This window comes from Eulemur rufifrons, chromosome 22 (assembly GCF_041146395.1).
Source record: "Eulemur rufifrons isolate Redbay chromosome 22, OSU_ERuf_1, whole genome shotgun sequence".
Taxonomy (NCBI): domain Eukaryota; kingdom Metazoa; phylum Chordata; class Mammalia; order Primates; family Lemuridae; genus Eulemur; species Eulemur rufifrons.
In genome coordinates, this window is record NC_091004.1 from 673,731 (window position 1) to 692,111 (window position 18,381).

The 18,381-nt window shown below is 61.4% G+C and overlaps 2 protein-coding genes across 5 annotated transcripts in view; both read right to left on the bottom strand.

Moving 5' to 3' along the window:
• The window catches only part of SLC41A3 (solute carrier family 41 member 3), a 32,666-nt gene extending 21,710 nt beyond the window's left edge, over window positions 1-10,956 (bottom strand). Inside the window, exons 1-3 of one of the 4 annotated variants that reach the window (XM_069497718.1) lie at window positions 8,186-8,400; window positions 7,716-8,014; window positions 808-915 (exon numbers count right to left, since the gene is read on the bottom strand). In XM_069497718.1, the coding sequence (XP_069353819.1) occupies window positions 808-915; window positions 7,716-7,982 (375 nt within the window). In that variant the 5' untranslated portion in view covers window positions 7,983-8,014; window positions 8,186-8,400. Of the gene's footprint in view, window positions 1-807; window positions 916-3,698; window positions 4,154-7,715; window positions 8,015-8,185; window positions 8,401-10,921 lie in introns of those variants that run through there. The other 3 variants (XM_069497721.1, XM_069497719.1, XM_069497722.1) reach the window with 3 other exon arrangements.
• Window positions 10,957-16,518: 5,562 nt separating this feature from the next.
• ALDH1L1 (aldehyde dehydrogenase 1 family member L1) overlaps window positions 16,519-18,381 on the bottom strand; it is a 37,325-nt gene continuing 35,462 nt past the window's right edge. Inside the window, exons 22-23 of the mRNA XM_069497659.1 lie at window positions 17,959-18,158; window positions 16,519-16,731 (exon numbers count right to left, since the gene is read on the bottom strand). Of these exons, the coding sequence (XP_069353760.1) occupies window positions 16,676-16,731; window positions 17,959-18,158 (256 nt within the window). The 3' untranslated portion in view covers window positions 16,519-16,675. The remainder of the gene's footprint in view (window positions 16,732-17,958; window positions 18,159-18,381) is intronic.

Here is an 18,381-nt window from a genome sequence, read left to right on the forward strand (position 1 = left end):
GGGCCCTCGTGGGTAACCAGGACAATCTCCCATCCCAACGTCCTTTAACCTAATCACACCTGCAAAGACCCCCTTTCCACGGAAGGTCGTGCGCGCAGCTTCCAGGGATCAGGATCTGGGTGGCTTTGGGGGCCACCACTCAGCCACTGACACCCCACCTGTCTCTTCTTCAGCCTGACGCCCGGCAGCCCCTGCCCACCCCACCTTGACCCCTGCGCCTTGGCCTCGCTACTCTTAGTTCCTTGAACACACCATACTCCTCTCGCTAGAATCTTTTTCACCTCCGGGATGTATCGGACATTGGGATAAACCATTTGGGGTAACAGGGCAAAGGGCTCCGCTCCCCCGGGATCGCTGGGAGGGGTCGGAGGAGCCAGCAAAGCTGGGGACTGTGCTACGGAAAGAGCCCAGAGAAGACCTTCCAGGGACCAGGCATTCAGGGAGCCACGCTGGGGAACAGAAGCCACCGAGAGAGGTCGGGCACTTGGGTGATTGAAACCCTTCCTGTGTCCCCTCTGCTGGGTCCCCTCTCAGGCCTGTGCCGCTCACGGGGGCTTCTGGGCGCCTGCGTGGAAAGGCCAGGCTTGGGGTCCAGATGAGCATGGCGGCTCGCAGACTCAGGGCCGGGGAGGGGCGGTCACAGGGACACAAGCCACCCACAGACGTGCAGGTCAAAGGAGGAAGAGAGCACGGGGGCGGGGAGAGGGGTGGGAGTGCCCCCCCCGGCCCTGGGCGCTCCAGAGGCCGGGCCAGGAGGGGACCAGGGACAGGACTCAAAAAACCCACGGGGCCCAGGACTCCACTCACAGCAGTGCACAGCCTTGATGCCAGCGTCATCTCCAGGTTCCCCTTCAGGCCCACCAGGGGCGGCACCAGCGTCAACAGGTCTTTAACTCCCAGAAACACGGGCCAGTGCTGGCAGGGAAAGAGCAAGGAGACAAATGCAAACACACGTATCAGCACATCTCCGGAAATTTCTTTCTTTCTTTTTTGAGACAGAGTCTGGCTCTGTCGCCCGGGCTAGAGTGCCGTGGCGTCAGCCTAGCTCACAGCAGCCTCAGAGTCCTGGGCTCAAGCGATCCTCCTGCCTCAGCCTCCCGAGTAGCTGGGACTACAGGCATGCGCCACCACGCCCGGCTCATTTTTCTTTTTTTCTTTTTTGTAGAGATAGGGTCTTGCTATGTTGTCCAGGCTGGCCTCAAACTTCAGGGCTCAAGCCATCCTCCTGCCTCAGCCTCCCGAGTAGCTGGGACGACAGGCATGCGCCACCACGCCCGGCTCATTTTTCTTTTTTTCTTTTTTGTAGAGATAGGGTCTTGCTATGTTGTCCAGGCTGGCCTCAAACTTCAGGGCTCAAGCCATCCTCCTGCCTCAGCCTCCCGAGTAGCTGGGACGACAGGCATGCGCCACCACGCCCGGCTCATTTTTCTTTTTTTCTTTTTTGTAGAGATAGGGTCTTGCTATGTTGTCCAGGCTGCCCTCAAACTTCAGGGCTCAAGCCATCCTCCTGCCTCAGCCTCCCGAGTAGCTGGGACGACAGGCATGTGCCACCACACTTGGCTAATTTTTTCTACATATATTTTTAGCTGTCCAGATTTTTTCTTTTCTTTTTTTTTTTTTTTAGTAGAGCCGGGGTCTCGCGCTTGCTCAGGCTGGTCTCGAACTCCTGACCTCGAGCGATCCTCCCGCCTCGGCCTCCCCGAGTGCCGGGATGACAGGCGTGAGCCACCGCGCCCGGCCCCAGGTCATCCTAACTCTTGTCAATTCAGCCACCCCCTCCTCCAGCAACGCTTTAAGGACACACACCCCAGCCGCGGAGGAAGCTGAAGTTCAACAGAAATAACGGCTCTTGCATTTGGGGGGCTCTGGACGATGCCCACCGCCCTCCAGCTCTCCCTCGCTGCCTCGAGCCTCACCCGTAACACCCACGGCCAGGGCTGACTTCTGTGGCACAAGCGTGACCACGCCACTCAACCACTCGTGACCCTTCGTGCCAAGGCCACACCTGAGTCCACGCAACACGCAAGCCGACGTCCCCCCACCAGGGCATGTAGAAGAATGCTGCCTGCAGCCACAACAGCCCAAGTACCAGGAGTCGGAGGAGCGGTTGAGACCGGGCAGTTCACGGAGGAGCCACACTCGGTGCACAACCCGGGCCCCTGAGCAGGGCACACGGGGGCCCTCACTCCTGCCCAGCGTCCCTGTCCCCACGACAGCAGCCACCCCAGCCCCCACTCTTCACAAACGCACACCGCCATGCAGCTGTATCTCGGCACGTACATCCGTGTGCCTAGAATGTGCTTCTTAGGGCACCCTGGAAAGGGCCACCTTTTCCTTTAAGGCTCAGCTCAAATTGTCCCGCTTTCTGCCCAGACCCCCGACCCCCTGGAAGAATGGATGCTCCCTGTCCCTTCAGGGGCCTCCCCTCCCTGCCCAGCCCTCTCGACCGCCTGACAGATACCCTCCTAGGTGACAGCAACTGAGGCATTAAGAAGAAGAGAGGCCGGGCACAGTGGCCCACATCAGTCATCCCAGCACTCTGGGAGGCCGAGGCGGGAGGATCGCTCGAGGTCAGGAGTTCGAGACCAGCCTGAGCCAGAGCGAGACCCCATCTCTACTAAAAATAGAAAGAAATGATCTGGACAGCTAAAAATATATAGAAAAAATGAGCCGGGCGTGGTGGCTCACGCCTGTCATCCCAGCACTCTGGGAGGCTGAGGCAGGAGGATCGCTTGAGCCCTGGAGTTTGAGGGCAGCCTGGACAACATAGCAAGACCCCATCCATCTCTACAAAAAAGAAAAATGAGCCGGGCGTGGTGGCGCATACCTGTCGTCCCAGCTACTCGGGAGGCTGAGACAGGAGGATGGCTTGAGCCCCGGAGTTTGAGGTCAGCCTGGACAACATAGCAAGACCCCATCTCTACAAAAAAGAAAAATGAGCCGGGCATGGTGGCGCATGCTTGTCGTCCCAGCTACTCGGGAGGCTGAGGCAGGAGGATCGCTTGAGCCCAGGAGTCTGAGGCTGCTGTGAGCGAGGCTGACGCCACGGCACTCTAGCCCCGACAACAGAGCCAGACTCTGTCTCAAAAAAAATAAAATAAAAAAATAAAGTAACAGTGACTCTATGAGTGTGGAAGGAGACAGACAGCAAAAAACCCTCAATGATGCAAACACATTACCTGAACCAAGCCCAGGCGCTGAACACCTGGGAAGAGCAAACCTCTCTTGGCAAACGCCTCTCCCAGATGGAGACCCCCGCCTCCTTGCTGGCCTGGACCCCACGCCAGGCTCCAGACCTTATCTTTCCACAGGGGACTCTGGCACAGGGACCTGTCACCCGGAGTCGGGGACTCTCATCATGCCCATTTTACAGACAGGGAAACTGAGGCAGCAAGCGACTGGAGAATCTGCCCAGCTGCTGAGCGGCAGACCCCCGCCTAGCGAGCCCACACTCACTGCAGGAAGGAGTTTAAGCCCCCTGGGCAGGCGAGGCCAACCTCTGGGAAGGGTCTTCAGGATTGTCACCGCTCTGTGAATCTCGGGCCCCTTCCTTCCGCCAGCCCCACTGAGCCCAGGGGTCTTGGCAGCGAGGCCAGGCTCGGGGTGGCTGCCCCCCTGCAGGCCCCGCGTGTCCCCAGGAAGACGCCAGTCTCTGTCCCCCACCCCACTCCTGCCACCTCTCGGACACCCGCACGCACCTGGACGGCGTTCATCACCAGCCCGGCCGCCACTGTGCCCAGGCCGGACAGCAGGCAGGGCACCACGACCTGGCAGGTGACGCTGGAGACCGATTCCGGGATGACGCCGCGGGGGGACCGGGTGAGCTCGCAGCGGAAGCCTCGCAGCTTCCTGCCCCGAAACCGCAGCTCGAGGTTCAGCTGGGTGACCGCCATGGTCACGCCGGGTGACACATTCCGGGAGCCGGCAGGGCCAGCCTGTCCCCTGGCAGCCCGCGATGAAGTCCGCGCAGACGGGGACTTCCCAGCCGCCCTCGGCCACAGGCCAGGTGACGCGGGGCCTCCTTCTGGACGCTCTGCCAGGCCCTGCTGTCCACTCCCAGACGGGCACGCTGTCCCCACACAGTGGCCGCCTGTCCGACAGGACCTCCCTCCGCCCGCCTCCCCCAGAGGCTCGCTGTCCCCGGCTCTGACCTTGACGGCGTCTGGCAGTCTGGCCCACACCGGCTGGGGCTGGACAGAGAGCCACACGCAGGTGGCGGTGGCCTTGGCAGGCGCCCACACCGGTGTCAGCCCCTGCACGTGTGTCCGGGGCTGCCCCTCTCGTGGCCGAGCAGGGCCCCCGCGGGGACAGCACTCGGCACAGAGGACCCGCCTCCTCGGGCCAGCTCTGCACGGCCCAGGGAGTTGCATTCCCCAAGGCCAGCAGCCTGCAGGTCCCCAAGAGGGAAGCCACACTCTGCGGCCACCTCGACTCCGGGGTCCAGGACAGGGCTGTGCTCACGGAATCAATGCAGCCCGGCTCCCCCGGAAAGGCCCGGAAGAGTCGCAGACGTGCGGCCAAAGCGCCCTCGCTCCCTGCCGCTGGGGGGTCACCGTGAGCCCCAGGACAGCGGCCGGGAAGCCCTTTGGCTCCCGGGTTCTGTTGTGGGGTCCCGCCGTCCGGTGCGTTCCCTGCAGACTTAGATGCCACAGCTGCCGGGGAGACAACGTCCAGGCCCGAGGGGACACCCGGTGACACGGGGACGCAGGGTCACAGTCACACCCACCGGCCGCAGGGGTGTCCCTCCCTCCCGGTCCCGGTCCCGGTCCCGAAGCGTCACGCTCTAGGGCGCCGCGGGACCATCACGCCCACACCCCGGCCCAGCCTCGGCCTCAGGCCCGAGTGCTCTCCGCACTTCCAGCTGGGGCTTCTGTCCCCTCCCCTGCGCTTGGTGACCGGCAGCACGGCCGGCAGGACACAGAAGGGAGGGCAGACACGGTGCCCGGCGGTCGCTGCGCCTGGATCGTGAGAACTGACAGCTTCCCCGTCCTACGTCCTGGGGTGCGCCAAACCCAGCCTCCTTGCTGGGAGGGGGACCAAGCAATGTCACACAGGCCACATGTCACTGCTCTGGCCCAGGGCCAGGCAACAGCAGCCGGCAGCAGCAGCTTGTCAGGCACGAGAGTGGCCCGTCCTGGGCCGGTCCCCACACCCAACAAGCCACCTGCAACCGCTGCCAGGGCAGACACAGCCGTCCCCACGTCCCCATGTCACCCTGCCCAACCTGCAGATCCAGGATCCAATGGAACTGCTGGCTTTAAACAAGCCGCTAAGTGTTTTTTCTTTTTTTATTGTTTTTAATTTTTGAAAGTCAGATTTTTTTTTTTTTTTTTTTTGAGACAGAGTCTGGCTCTGTCGCCCGGGCTAGAGTGCCGTGGCGTCAGCCTCGCTCACAGCAGCCTCAGACTCCTGGGCTCCAGCGATCCTCCTGCCTCAGCCTCCCGAGTAGCTGGGACGACAGGCATGCGCCACCACGCCCGGCTCATTTTTTCTATATACATTTTTAGTTATCCAGCTAATTTCTTTTTATTTTTAGTAGAGACGGGGTCTCGCTCTCGCTCAGGCTGGTCTCGAACTCCTGACCTCGAGCGACCCTCCCGCCTCGGCCTCCCTGAGTGCCGGGGTGACAGGCGTGAGCCACCGCGCCCGGCCTAAACAAGCCGCTAAGTGTTGTGCTTTGTCACCCAGCAGTACGGAACTGCGTGACAGCCAGGCAGCCGCATCCCCAGCCTCGGTTTTATTTATCTCAGATAAGCAAACAAGCCCCAAACCTCTCTCTCAGCCCAGACCTGTCCCCGAGCCTCCAGACCCATGTGTAGCCCTCCCGGGGGGGAGACACAAGCACCCCAAACTCAGCCGGCCTCTTCTGGTCGCTTCTCCCCCTCTGCCCACCCCCACGACGGCTCTTCCTCTGGCCCCGGCCATCTCCGCACCCCATCCAACATGCCTGTCCCCAGCTCTGTCCCACAGCTGTCCCCTCCGCTCTGGTCCACAGACACTACCCTGATGACCTCGAACCCCTCGTCCCCACGGAAACCTACACGCACGCTCTTCACAAGCACAAGCCGTATGTGCACCCTAAGGAAGCCACTTGTCCCAGCAGCCTCGACAGCTGCCACTCGCTGACAGAGAGAGGGACAGCCTGGGAGACACGCCCACGCGAGCCCTCTCTCCTTCTGTTAAGGGCGCATGCGTGGTTAAAGGAGCTTGTCCCGGCCCCCCGCGTGGGCCAGGGCGACGCTCTTCTGCCGCTGAGGCACCAAGCTCTCAGCAGCCCTCGGGGACAATGCGGTGCCTCCTCGTCCTCAGCCTCCCAGCTTCCCGGCCACAGCCCACCAGCTCCTTCCCCGGAACTCCCAGCGTCCCACCTCTGCCTGCCGTGCACGAGCTGCAGGGCCAGCGCCCACCCCCGTTCCCGCAGCGCACCCCCTGCCGAGAGCAGCCACACGTGACTCAACCCACTGCCACACCCTGCAGGGCAGGCGGGTGACGCGTGACCTCACTCCACGGGTCAGGATCTGGTCCCCACGCCAGGGCGCATCGGCAGCCCGAACAGACGTGTCTGCAGTTTTCACAACGTCCACAGCCGCTCGCGAAGGAAGGAGGGAGGGACCGGAGGTCCCTGTGTGTCACAGTGCGTATTTCTCAGAGCACTTTCCTGTCCGATCGGCTGCCAGACTCAGAATATCTCTGGCTGCAGGCCGGGCGCGGTGGCTCCCACCTGTCATCCCGGCACTCTGGGAGGCCGAGGCGGGAGGATCGCTCGAGGTCAGGAGTTCAAGACCAGCCTGAGCAAGAGCGAGACCCCATCTCTGCTAAAAATAGACAGAAATTATCTGGACAACTAAAAATATATAGAAAAAATGAGCCAGGCGTGGTGGCGCATGCCTGTCGTCCCAGCTACTCAGGAGGCTGAGGCAGGAGGATCGCTTGAGCCTGGGAGTTGGAGGCCAGCCTGGGCAACATAGCAAGACCCCATCTCTACAAAAAAGCAAAAAAGAAAAATTAGCCGGGCATGGTGGCGCATGCCTGTCGTCCCAGCTACTCGGGAGGCTGAGGCAGGAGGATCGCTTGAGCCCAGGAGTCTGAGGCTGCTGTGAGCGAGGCTGACGCCACGGCACTCTAGCCCGGGCGACAGAGCCAGACTCTGTCTCAAAAAATAAATAAATAAAATAAAATAAAATGACTGCATTAGGGTGGCCCTCATCCAATGTGACCAACATCCTTGTAAGAAAAGGACACGGGACACAGGCACACCCAGAAGGCAGACCAGGTGCAGACACAAGAGAGAGGCCCCAGAAGGAACCAGCGCTGCCGACACTTTGACCTGGGACCCCCCCCCACCCCTGTCCCTCCAGGGCCTCGAGCAAATAAATCCTGTGGTTTAAGCCCTCATCGGTGGTACCTGGTTAACGCAGCCCAAGGTGACTAACACGGGTTAAACTGTCAAGCAATGAGAAGGGAAACGCTTAAACAAATTTTGGCGTATCTGTATCTCTGAAATCCGACTCCTTGTATATTTCAACGACACGAGCTCACGAAATATCTTTTGAAGCTTAACTTTGGTTACACTGAGTCACTGTCACCACAAGAATCTTGCTCAGCACATGACAAACAGTGGCATCTGAGGAGGCCCCCCCCCCCGCCGTGTCCACCAGGCTGGGCCTGACACGCAGCTGCCTCTTTTTAGGTGACACTGGACGGTCCCCCCTTACCTGGAAGTAGTTCAAAAGCACGCCGGCCCAGGACAGCCCCAGGCCTGCCAGCAGGAAGGGCACGGCCACCTCGAGGCCGACGGACAGGGCGGTCTCCTTGCTGGGCTCGGTCTCCAGTGGGCTGGGGGCCACGCTTTGGCTCTCGGGGACCCTCGGAGGTCCTGAGGCTGCAGGGAGTCCCGGTGTGCTGAGGGGACGTGGCAGCCCCGGTTCCCCCGGCCTGCCATCGCCGTCCGGCCTCCGCTGTCGGGTCTCTGTCCCATCCATGGGCGCACAGCCGAGCGCCTGGCAGCCCTGACCTGGGAGACACAAAGGACAAGGACTGTGGGGCCGAGCTCCCGACCCCACGGGGCCAACCTCGGGGCCCCTCCAGCCCACGCCCTTCCCCAAGCGCCCACCCTCCTGCCTCCTGCACCCCCGATCCGCAATACTTTGTTATTTAATAGGCACTCGCGTGAGCACGAACATACATGCAGACGACAGCAGCAGGCACGTATGAACCGAAGTCACCAAAAACGGTGGCGTGGGGACCTCCGAAAACCCTCTCTTCCATAAAGGCGAGAAGAAAACCAGCAAGAACGCTCAGAATATCAACTTTCCAGAGCTCTGGAGATGCATCAAAGGCTCGGGATCGCCCGGGGAGGGTCTATTCGGGAAAAACGGTGGCGTCTCAGAAAGAACAGTGACATTGTCACGTGGAGCCCTGAGAAGGAACAGCCCACAGCTGCGGGGAGAGCGAGAGCCTGGAGGGTTGCAGAATGGGGCGGGGGCTCTTTGAAATCCCCGTTCCCAAAGAATTACTATTTGAACCATCTGGGGTCCCCGAGAACACCCCGCTTGCGGGGCTGTCTGTATTTCACCCCACTCGTGGTTCAATTAACGCCAAAATCCTCCGCCCTGGGGGAAGTTGGCTGGAAACTATCACAGGCATGGTGGGTAACAGCTGGGTCAACAGCTGACCAACGAAAAGGCTTAAGAGGAGAAACTGAGGAATGAGATGTCTCTAGGGCTTTTGCAAAAGTCCCAGAAGCTCCTGTGACTCCAGAAGGCCACCCGCAGGGAGGGCAATGCCCGTGGACAGGGCTGGGCACACACGGGAAACGTGTGAAGGGTCCCCAAGCTCGTACCCTCTGCAGGTTCTGCCCAAGGAGGAGGTGAAGTCAACTGAGGAAAGTCTGTCCGCCGCCTGACTGAATGTCACTGTCCCCGACACACACACAGAGCCCCTTGGCAAAGGCTGGGACATTTGCTGGCTCCTAAATGGGACTTCAGGAAAATCTATAACCCGTCATGAGCTGACCCAGTGAGCAGAGAATGCAGTGGCCACGTGCAACAAAGAAGTGTGCACCTTTACGGCCAGGTGCGGTGGCTCACGCCTGTCACCCCGGCACTCGGGGAGGCCGAGGCGGGAGGATCGCTCGAGGTCAGGAGATCGAGACCAGCCTGAGCAAGAGGGAGACCCCGTCTCTACTAAAAATAGAAAGAAATCTGGACAACTAAAAATATATATAGAAAAAATGAGCCGGGTGTGGTGGCGCGTGCCTGTAGTCCCAGCTCCTCGGGAGGCCGAGGCAGGAGGATGACTTGAGCCCTGGAGTTTGAGGCCAGCCTGGACAACATAGCAAGACCCCATCTCTACAAAAAAGAAAAAAAGAAAAATGAGCCGGGCGTGGTGGCGCCTGCCTGTCGTCCCAGCTACTCGGGAGGCCGAGGCAGGAGGATCGCTGGAGCCCAAGAGTCTGAGGCTGCTGTGAGCGAGGCTGACACCACGGCACTCTAGCCCAGGCGACAGAGTGAGACTCTGTCTCAAATAAAAAAAAATAATAATAATAATCAAGTGACGGATATCCCACTTACACTGACTTGATCTTTACGAATTGTACGAATATATTAAATTGTAACATGTACCTTAAGAATATATACGTGTATCAATAAAAAAGTAAACTAAGTGTCCCGTAAAAAAATAAAAAAATAAAAACAAATAAATAAATAAATAGGTAGAAAGTGTCCTGTAAGAATAAATACATAAATAAATAAGTAAAATAAAAAAATAAAAAAAATAAAAAGTAAACTAAAACCGGCTGAGATGCCTCATGTCGCCACCAGATGGCGCCACGACAGAGCAGAGGCGGAGGGAAGCGCCCAGAACAGCACCCGTGGGGGGTCCGCGCCAGCCAAAGGCGACCTGGCAGTGACCATTCAGGACCCCAAGTCCTCGCCCCACGAGGCGGTGGCGGTCCTGGCGCATCACACACACGCGTGCCCCAGGACGAACGCGCAGGGCCACCGTGCTGGGACAGCGACAGCGACACCGGGGCGGCCCCGGCCCTAATCCCAGGTCCCCGCTGGGGAAGCACGTGGGAGGAACCGGGCAGAGCCATGGGTACGACAAGGGGGCAGCGCCAGGATGGGGGGGGGACAGCGAGGTCAGCCAGCAGGGACCCCACGTCCCCGGGGACGGTGGTCACAGGCCCCTCAGCGTCATCGGGACCGCTGGGGCGTCTGGCAAGGACACTGTGCCCCAGTGTCACCGGTCTGGTTAGAAACTGGTTCAGAGGGACCAACAGGTCCTCACGCGCGGGCTGAAGGACGCTCCCGAGGGACAGTGGGGAGGGGACGCGGGACAGCTCTGTCCCTGCGCCCCAGGCAGGACGGGGCTGGGGGTGGGGGATCCCACGGGGGGGGGGACGCGAGGGGGGCTCCCCCCAGGGGACATCGGGCAATGTCCGCAGGCACTTTGCATTGTCACCACAGGGCGGGGGTTGGCCGGAGTCCCCCGTGCCCCTGGTGGCAGCAGGCTCTGAGAGGGCCGGGGAGGCAGGAAAGGTCCCACTTCCTGCACCTCGGTGGCCTCATCTGTCACACGGGCATGTCACCGGGGCACCGGGCTGCGCAGACGATGCAGATTAAACAGGGTCATGCACCCTGTCGCAGGGGGCCCGTCCGTGTCCCCGGTTCCGAGTCCCCCAAGCTCTGATCAGTGGCCCAGAGTGGGCTGGTCCTGGGGCCACCGTCTGATGACCCCCGGCTTGGAAGACGTGCAAACACGGGGGGCTCGCACGGAGCCCCCACAGGCTGCTCTACCCGTGGGCCAGGCCCCCGGAGTGTCGCCTGCCCCTGTCCCCACCCGCGCCTGGTCCCCCCCGGGCGCCCCCGGCTCGCCTCGGTCCCCAACGCGCCTCCCCGGTCCCCGCCCCGGCACTCACCGTCCGCGCGCTCCCGCCCGGCGCCCTCCGCCACGTGTCCCCTGTCGCTTCTCTGCCGCTTGTCCCCTGTCGCTTCTCTGCCCCGTGTCCCCTGTCGCTTCCCCTCCGGCCACGCCCCTTCCGCCCGGTCCCCGCCCCGGCACTCACCGTCCGCGCGCTCCCGCCCGGCGCCCTCTGCCGCGTGTCCCCTGTCGCTTCTCTGCCGCTTGTCCCCTGTCGCTTCTCTGCCCCGTGTCCCCTGTCGCTTCCCCTCCGGCCACGCCCCTTCCGCCCGGTCCCGCCGGCGAGGGCGGCGCGTCCGCGGTCCCCTCCCGGGCGGCGGCCCGAGCACAGCGCCGGGGACGGGGACGGGGACACGGAAGGGGACGGGCCCGCGGCTCCCGGAGGAAGCGGCCCCGGCCGGTCGCCCCCGCCGCCCCCGCCGCCGCCACGCTCGGCCCGGCCACCGCGGCCTGTGGGGGAGGGGGAGGGGACAGGGCGGCCTGTGGGGGAGGGGGAGGGGACAGGGCGGCCTGTAGGGGAGGGGGAGGGGACAGGGCGGCCTGTGGTTGGAGGGGGGGAGGGGACAGGGCGGTGGGACCCGGCGGCGAGAAGGGGAGGGGAATCCCCGGGTGGCTTGTGGGTGATGGGGGCCCCCCGGGAGGCCTGTGGGGGGGGACCCGGCGGCGGGAGGGGGGTCCCGGGGCGGTGGGAGGGGGAGGGGTCCCGGGTGGCCTGCGGGGGAGGAGGGGACGCAGCGGCGGGAGGGGCCCGGGTGGCCTGCGGGGGGAGGGGACCGGGTGGCCTGCGGGAGGGGGAGGGGACGCAGCGGCGGGAGGGGACCGGGTGGCCTGCGGGGGGAGGGGACCGGGTGGCCTGCGGGGGGAGGGGACCGGGTGGCCTGCGGGGGGAGGGGACCGGCGCGGGCTGGGGCTGCCGGGCTCGGGCTCTGGTCCCGCTGGGTCCTGCAGCCCCCAGGCCCCCCCCCCCACGATGAGTGCCGCGGGGGGGGGGGGGTGTCCTGGTGTTGCTATGGAAACGGCCGGGGCACCAAAGTAGAGAGAACCGGAAATGGCGCGCAAGTCCCCTGGGCCCGCATTTTACCTTTTTTTTTTTTTTTTTTTTTTTTTGTATGTATGCACTTCACCCTACACACGCATGTTTTTTTTTCCCTTTTTCTTTTTTCTGGAGTGATTGTAAAGCATCCCAGCGGACATGCTCCACTGGACAGTGCGTGTCACCGATAAAGTCCCTTTGCTGAACGTTACCCTGGCGTCAGCGTCCACACCCAGCAAAGTCGGCAGCTCTCCGGCCTCGGCATCGTCCCTGGTTCGCTCAAAAAGGTCTCTTGACGGTTGTCCTGTTCCAAATGGGACCCTGGGAACTAAAATAAAGTCCTCAGGCTCAGCCCCCACCGGCTGACAGAATGGACCCCCCCCCCTCGTGGCCAAAGAAATATCCTGAAACTAAAATGCCAGCCAGGAGGAGGGAGGTCAGACGTGTCCCCTCCCTTCTTGGGGACATCCTTTGTGCCCCCTTGACGGGACTAAGGGTCTGCAAGACACAGCTGCAGCTCCTCAACTTGCAAATCTGTGTTGGTGGCTTGTCCTGCCTTAAAACATTCCTTTAGCCAAAGCTTCATGTCTGTAACAATTACAAGCCAAACAATCTGCAAACCCACCTATATAACCTATAAGCCCCCCCCCCTTTCCAGATGGCCCACCTGTTCCGGCCAAACCAATGTGTCCCTCCCATTATTGATTTATGACTTCACCTTTAACCCCTGTCTCCCTGAAATGCATAAAACCAAACTGTGCCGCAGCCACCAAGAGTCCACTTGCTCAAGGCCTCCTGGGCAGGGCTCCGGGCCAGGGTCCTCACATTTGGCTCAGAGCAAATCTCTTTAAAATTACCCCATACTATGCTGAAATAAAAAAGAAAAAAAATTATTTTAGAGTTGTTTTTTTTTAACAATTTGCTGGTCCCTCTGGCCCTCCCCTCCCGGCCCTGCCATCTTTCCCAAAGCACAGGGTAAAGTTCTCTGAAGTTCCTTATCTGGTAAGTCCAGACCTACCAAAGAAGAAAACAATGACCTCCGTCCGTCCCCTGAACCCGTATTGCAGGAAAGAAGACTAAAGCGTGTCAACGAGCCTGGACAGACTTTTGTCACCAGCCACTGTCCACTCCGTAGGCTCAAGACCACTGCATGTTCTTCAAGACCACCGAATTCTCCCTAGCGATGGTTTATTGCCCCTCAAGAGAATCCCCTTCTCCCCCTGCCCCTATAACTTGTTTGACGGGACCCAAGCCCCTCCTCTTTCCGGAACCTCAGGTTTCTGCCCCCCGTTGCGGGGTTGGGTCTCCATTCTGGAGGCTTCCGTGTAGACAAATAAATTTCTGTCCTCTCCAATGTCCTCTCCTTTCTGCCTTCTGCCATTTGCAAAACCGTGAGCAAAAGCAAACCTTGCAAATAGCACCTGTCGTCACCTAAACACCATCACAGGCTTGGCCAGCAGGTGGAGCACGAATTCCGATTCCCGTTTTCAGATGGGGAAACTGAGGTTTGCCTGCTACTAGCCAGTGGCTGGCAGTGAGGGACTTAGAAGCCTGGGGATGTCACTGCGGCTGTCAGAAGTCCTCCTGCAACAGGACCTGGAAGCCGCCTCCAGCTCCAGACAATGACAGACAGACCCTGTTCCCTTTGTATAGGTTCCTGCGGGAGGATTATAAGAGCACCTCTCTTGGGGCCACACGCCACCTGTGTGTGTCCCCTGCTGCTGCTGCCACAGTCGGCCTGGCTTCCTGCACCCCTCGGGGACAGCACCCCCAGGCTCCTGGCAGTGTCCCTCAGGGCCCTGACCCTGCCACTAAGAATAGATTTAGCTGACAGTCACCTGGAGGAGGGGCTGGAAAAGGGGAAGAGGTTTGGAGTCAGCCGCTGGGCCCAGGAGTCTGAGGCTGCTGTGAGCGAGGCTGACGCCACGGCACTCTGGCCCCGGTGACAGAGAGAGACTCTGTCTCAAAAAAAAAGGATGTCTGTTAATGAGAGACAAGCCACCAGCTACCCCGGACATATGCCCACGCTCCAGTGACCTGCACAGTAAATGTGTGACCTACAGCCGTGGCATAAGCTTTGTCTCGCGTGGCCTCGGGCCCGCGGATGCGTTACAAGGGACGTCTCCAAGAAGGGAGGGGACATGGCAGGTGACAAGGCAGGTCCGAGCCCCGTTCTCATGACCATGAGCTCAGTTTTAGGGTATTTCTGGGGCTCCCTTGGCCAAGACGGGATCCATTCTCTCAGCAGGGGGGCTTCAAATTGTATTTTGGGTCACAAGGAGCCGCTGTCCCCTCCCAGAAGCTAGTCTGTCTGTGTCACATGGTCACTGAGTTAAGCCACCGGTCGGGTTTCCTTACGCACTTGTCCTGCTGCAGAGCTCAGAGCTAAATTGCGCTCCGACTTTAGAAGGATATAAAATTTCGCAGCCTGCAGTTTCGATACCAGGGACACTCTGGGTGTCACCCTACCGCCCATTCGCTCAGGCTTATTTTTGTTTATTTCGCTTCCAAACTACCTTCAAGTCTTCAGGGAACACGGTGATAAATGTCCTTAAAAACCATAAAAGCACAGTGGTCGCAAGCGTCTCTCTCAAGGAGCAGTCTGATGACGTGTCACCCCAGTTGACACGCAGCTCGGAAATGCTGGGGTTCGGGCTCCCTCCGGCCCTGCCCCAAGGGGCTGCCCCTGTCTGGAGGGTGGGGACAGGCCTGCCACCATGGCCACCAGCCAGCCCCGGGGAGGGAAAGAGGGAGGTCACGGGCATGTGTCAGAAGTTGCAGGAGTGACTTCCTCGTGTACCTGTGGCCCAGAACTCGGTGCCGTGACCCCCCTCTGGCTGCAGAGGAGGGCGGGACATTGTCCCTTCTGGCCAAATCACACGGGAGGTTTTATGACTTAAGAAGGAAGAAGACAAAGAAAAGGAAATTGGGGGATAACTAACATGTCTTTATTTATTTATTAATTAATTTATTTTTTGAGACAGAGTCTGGCTCTGTCGCCCGGGCTAGAGTGCCGTGGCGTGAGCCTCGCTCACAGCAACCTCAGACTCCTGGGCTCAAGCGATCCTCCTGCCTCGGCCTCCCGAGTAGCTGGGACTACAGGCATGTGCCACCATGCCCGGCTCATTTTTCTTTTTTGTAGAGATGGGGTCTTGCTATGTTGTCCTGGCTGGCCTCAAACTCCAGGGCTCAAGCCATCCTCCTGCCTCAGCCTCCCAAGTAGCTGGGACTGCAGGCATGCGCCACCATGCCCGGCTCATTTTTCTATATATTTTTAGTGGTCCAGCTAATTACTTTCTCTATTTTTTTAGTAGAGACGGGGTCTCGCTCTTGCTCAGGCTGGTCTCGAACTCCTGACCTCGAGCGATCCTCCCACCTCGGCCTCCCAGAGTGCTGGGATGACAGGCATGCGCCACCACGCCCGGCCCTAATAAGTCCCATGTCCCTTACTTTATAGTTTCAGGAGGATTCTGGAAAGAGAGGAGGAGGATGGGAAGCGAGGAGTCCAGTGTTGTCCATCTAAACTGGAGCGGGTCACCCTGGCTAAACCCGAGCTCTGCGTGTGTCTGCCTGAACAGCGGGAAAGTGCTTCTTGGTTCTGTTTGGGTTCGGACGGGCCAGTGCTGGGGCTGTGCCTGCTCTTCTGCCAGGCACGGGGACCGTGCAGGGACACCAGGCAGGCTGCCACCTCGTCTTGCCTTGTCAGGAGGAGCATTAGAGGATGGGGCTTGTGGGCCGACTCTGCTGTTGACACCCCCAGCCTGGGAATGTCTGAGAAAGGACAAAGGGAGCCCAGGAAGGGACAGATGTGGGACTCGCCGGCTCTGCTGTGTGCCCCAGGCCAGCGCAAGTCCCCACCCCTAGGGACAGACCTTGCGAGAAGCTGCGGTCTGATCTCAGCAGCGCACCCACGGGGGCATTGCGGGCAGGGCCTGCCTCCTGCTTGGAGTGGAACAGCCGCCCCCAGGGGTGTCCCCAAGTGCCCCGGGGACAGACACCTCCCCCGGCCATGCCGGTGAGGGCCTGGCGGCCTATTCCAGGAGCTTCCGTGGCGTGGGGGTCTCTGGGAGGGGTGAGCTCGTCTGCAGGCAGTGGGGTTTCAAAGTCCCCCAAGGACGGAGGAGAAGGAGCCCTCAGGGACCCAGGGGTGCAGAAGCCGGTGGCGATGGGGACTGCAATGCCAAGAAGAGGGTGACGCGGGGGAGACACTGGGGCGACAGCAGGCAGTCTGGGCGTCCTGTTCGGGGCCTACAGGTGAGGTGCAGAGGGGAGGGCCCCGGGGTCCCACAGGAGTGGGGGGCGCAGGAAAGAAAAGAACCGCCCCGCCCCCTCCTGCCACCTGTCACCTGCCACCAAACCTCTTGTCCCTCGACCTCCGTCCCTCTCAGCTCCTGCTTTTCAGAGGCCTGAGCCGACCTGCACCCATGTCCCCGTGTCCTTTCCCCTGTCCCCCGGGGGTCTGGCTCTCCCAGGCCAAGCCCAGGACTCGGGGTGACAGCAGGACTCCCAGGGCCACCCAGGGCCACCCGGGGAGGCTGCAGAGACACGGCGGTGCAGGCAGCCTCTGCTCAGAAACTTTATTCTCCGGGGAGTCCCCCGTCACCCCGCCAGGGCCCGCTGCTGGGGGTGCAGGGGGCTGGGTGTCCGCCGCCACGGCTGGGGACAGAGGGTGACACGTCACAGGTGTGCCGGAGGTGGCCGCACCGCCAAGACCCTTCTTCAGTACTCGAAGGTGACAGTCTTGATGCGCAGGTACTCATTCAGGGCCGCCTCGCCTGCAAGACAGCACGTGCCGTTGGGGACACGTCACGGTCACCGCGGCCCCTACCGCGGGCTGCCACTGGTCCCAACGGAGCTGTTCTATTTATCCCAGCAAATCCCCGGGCAGGGGGCAACTGTGTCGGGGTCCCCAATTTACAGATGGGGACCTGAGGCCCAGGGGGCCACGTACCTTACCCAGGTACCTCCAGGGGTTGGTGGGGGGGCCCAGACTCCCCAGAATACGGAGCCAGTCGGGGGGGGCAACCATTCTAGAACCTTCTAGAACCTTCTAGCTCCCAGCATCTCGTCTCGACAGGGGGGGCAGCCCCCTGGGCTGAGGGAAGGAAGCAGGGACTGTCTTGGGGTCACCACCCAGACGCACCCCCCATCTTCTTTCCCTGCTGCCGACCCCAGCCAGGTCAAGCCATGGCTGGGAGAAGGGCCACCTCCTGGGGACCCCGGTCCCCGGCTCTGTTGTGTGGCCGGCGCTTCTCGGCCCACAGGCTGGCGCTCTGGGGCCCCCGGTCCTGCCCACGGGGACCATCTGGGATGCTGGGTGCTGGGCCGCCCCAGGGAGGGTGCCGGACCTCTCTGTGCAGGATGTGGGAAGGGGAGTCAGGAGGGGCCTGGGGGACTCCGGGGACGGTCACACACTGCGAGGGGCTTGGCCACGGCCTTCCGGATTCCCATGGTGGAGGCCAGGAAGGCGGCCTGGGAGGAGGGGGAGGACATGGAGGACAAGTGTCCAGCCTGTGCCCCGTGGGCAGCCGTGCCCTGGCCCTGCGTGGCCTGAGGACCTCACCTGCTGCCACCTTGGCGATGGCCTTGCTCCTGGTGGACTCACGACGTCCCCCACCGCGTCCCCCCGCACTGAGGGTGGAGCCTGGGCCCCTGGCTGTGGCCCCCAGGACCCCTCGGCCTGGCCCCTGCCTGCCTCTCAGACCACCTGTCCTCCGTCCTCCTGCCCCGTGACCTGCTCCAGCGTCTCTGCAGCTCCAAGACCAGAGCTGGTGGCCCTGAGGCCGGCCCACCTCTCTGAGAGGACACGCGTCCAGCTCTCCTCCCTGTCTGCAACGGCCTGTTCCCTGGCTTGTCCCTTGTCCCCTCCCAGCGAGACGTGAGTCCCCAACAGCCATCTCGCTCAGTGCCGCACCCCAGCACCCGGGACGGGGCCTGGCACGGGCTGGTGACTTTAACAGACGTTTGTTGAATGACTAAGTGACAGCCACCCGGCCGCCTACCCAGGTCTTTGCCGAATCCGGACTGCTTGAACCCCCCGAAGGGGGCGGCCACGTCGGTCTTGTTGTAGGTGTTGACGAACACAGTGCCGGCCTCGAGCTTGTCGCTGACGTACAGCGCTTTGTTGATGTCGCTGGTGAAGACGCCGGAAGCCAGGCCGAATTCCGTGGCGTTGGCCCGAGACAACACGGCATCCACGTCCCTGGGGGGAAAAAAAAAATCCAGACCCGTGAGCCGTCGGCAGAGACACGGGCTCGCCCGTGAAAAGCTGTCCCCACACTGCAGACTCTCCAGGGAAACAAGTCCCCTGCTTGTCCTGGGACGTGCGGTTCTGGGGTTTTGGTGCTTGGGCCACAGGGCGTGAGAACAGAGCCGGGCACAATGTGGGGAACACGCAGAGAGGCCCGGGGACAAAGTGGCAGGGA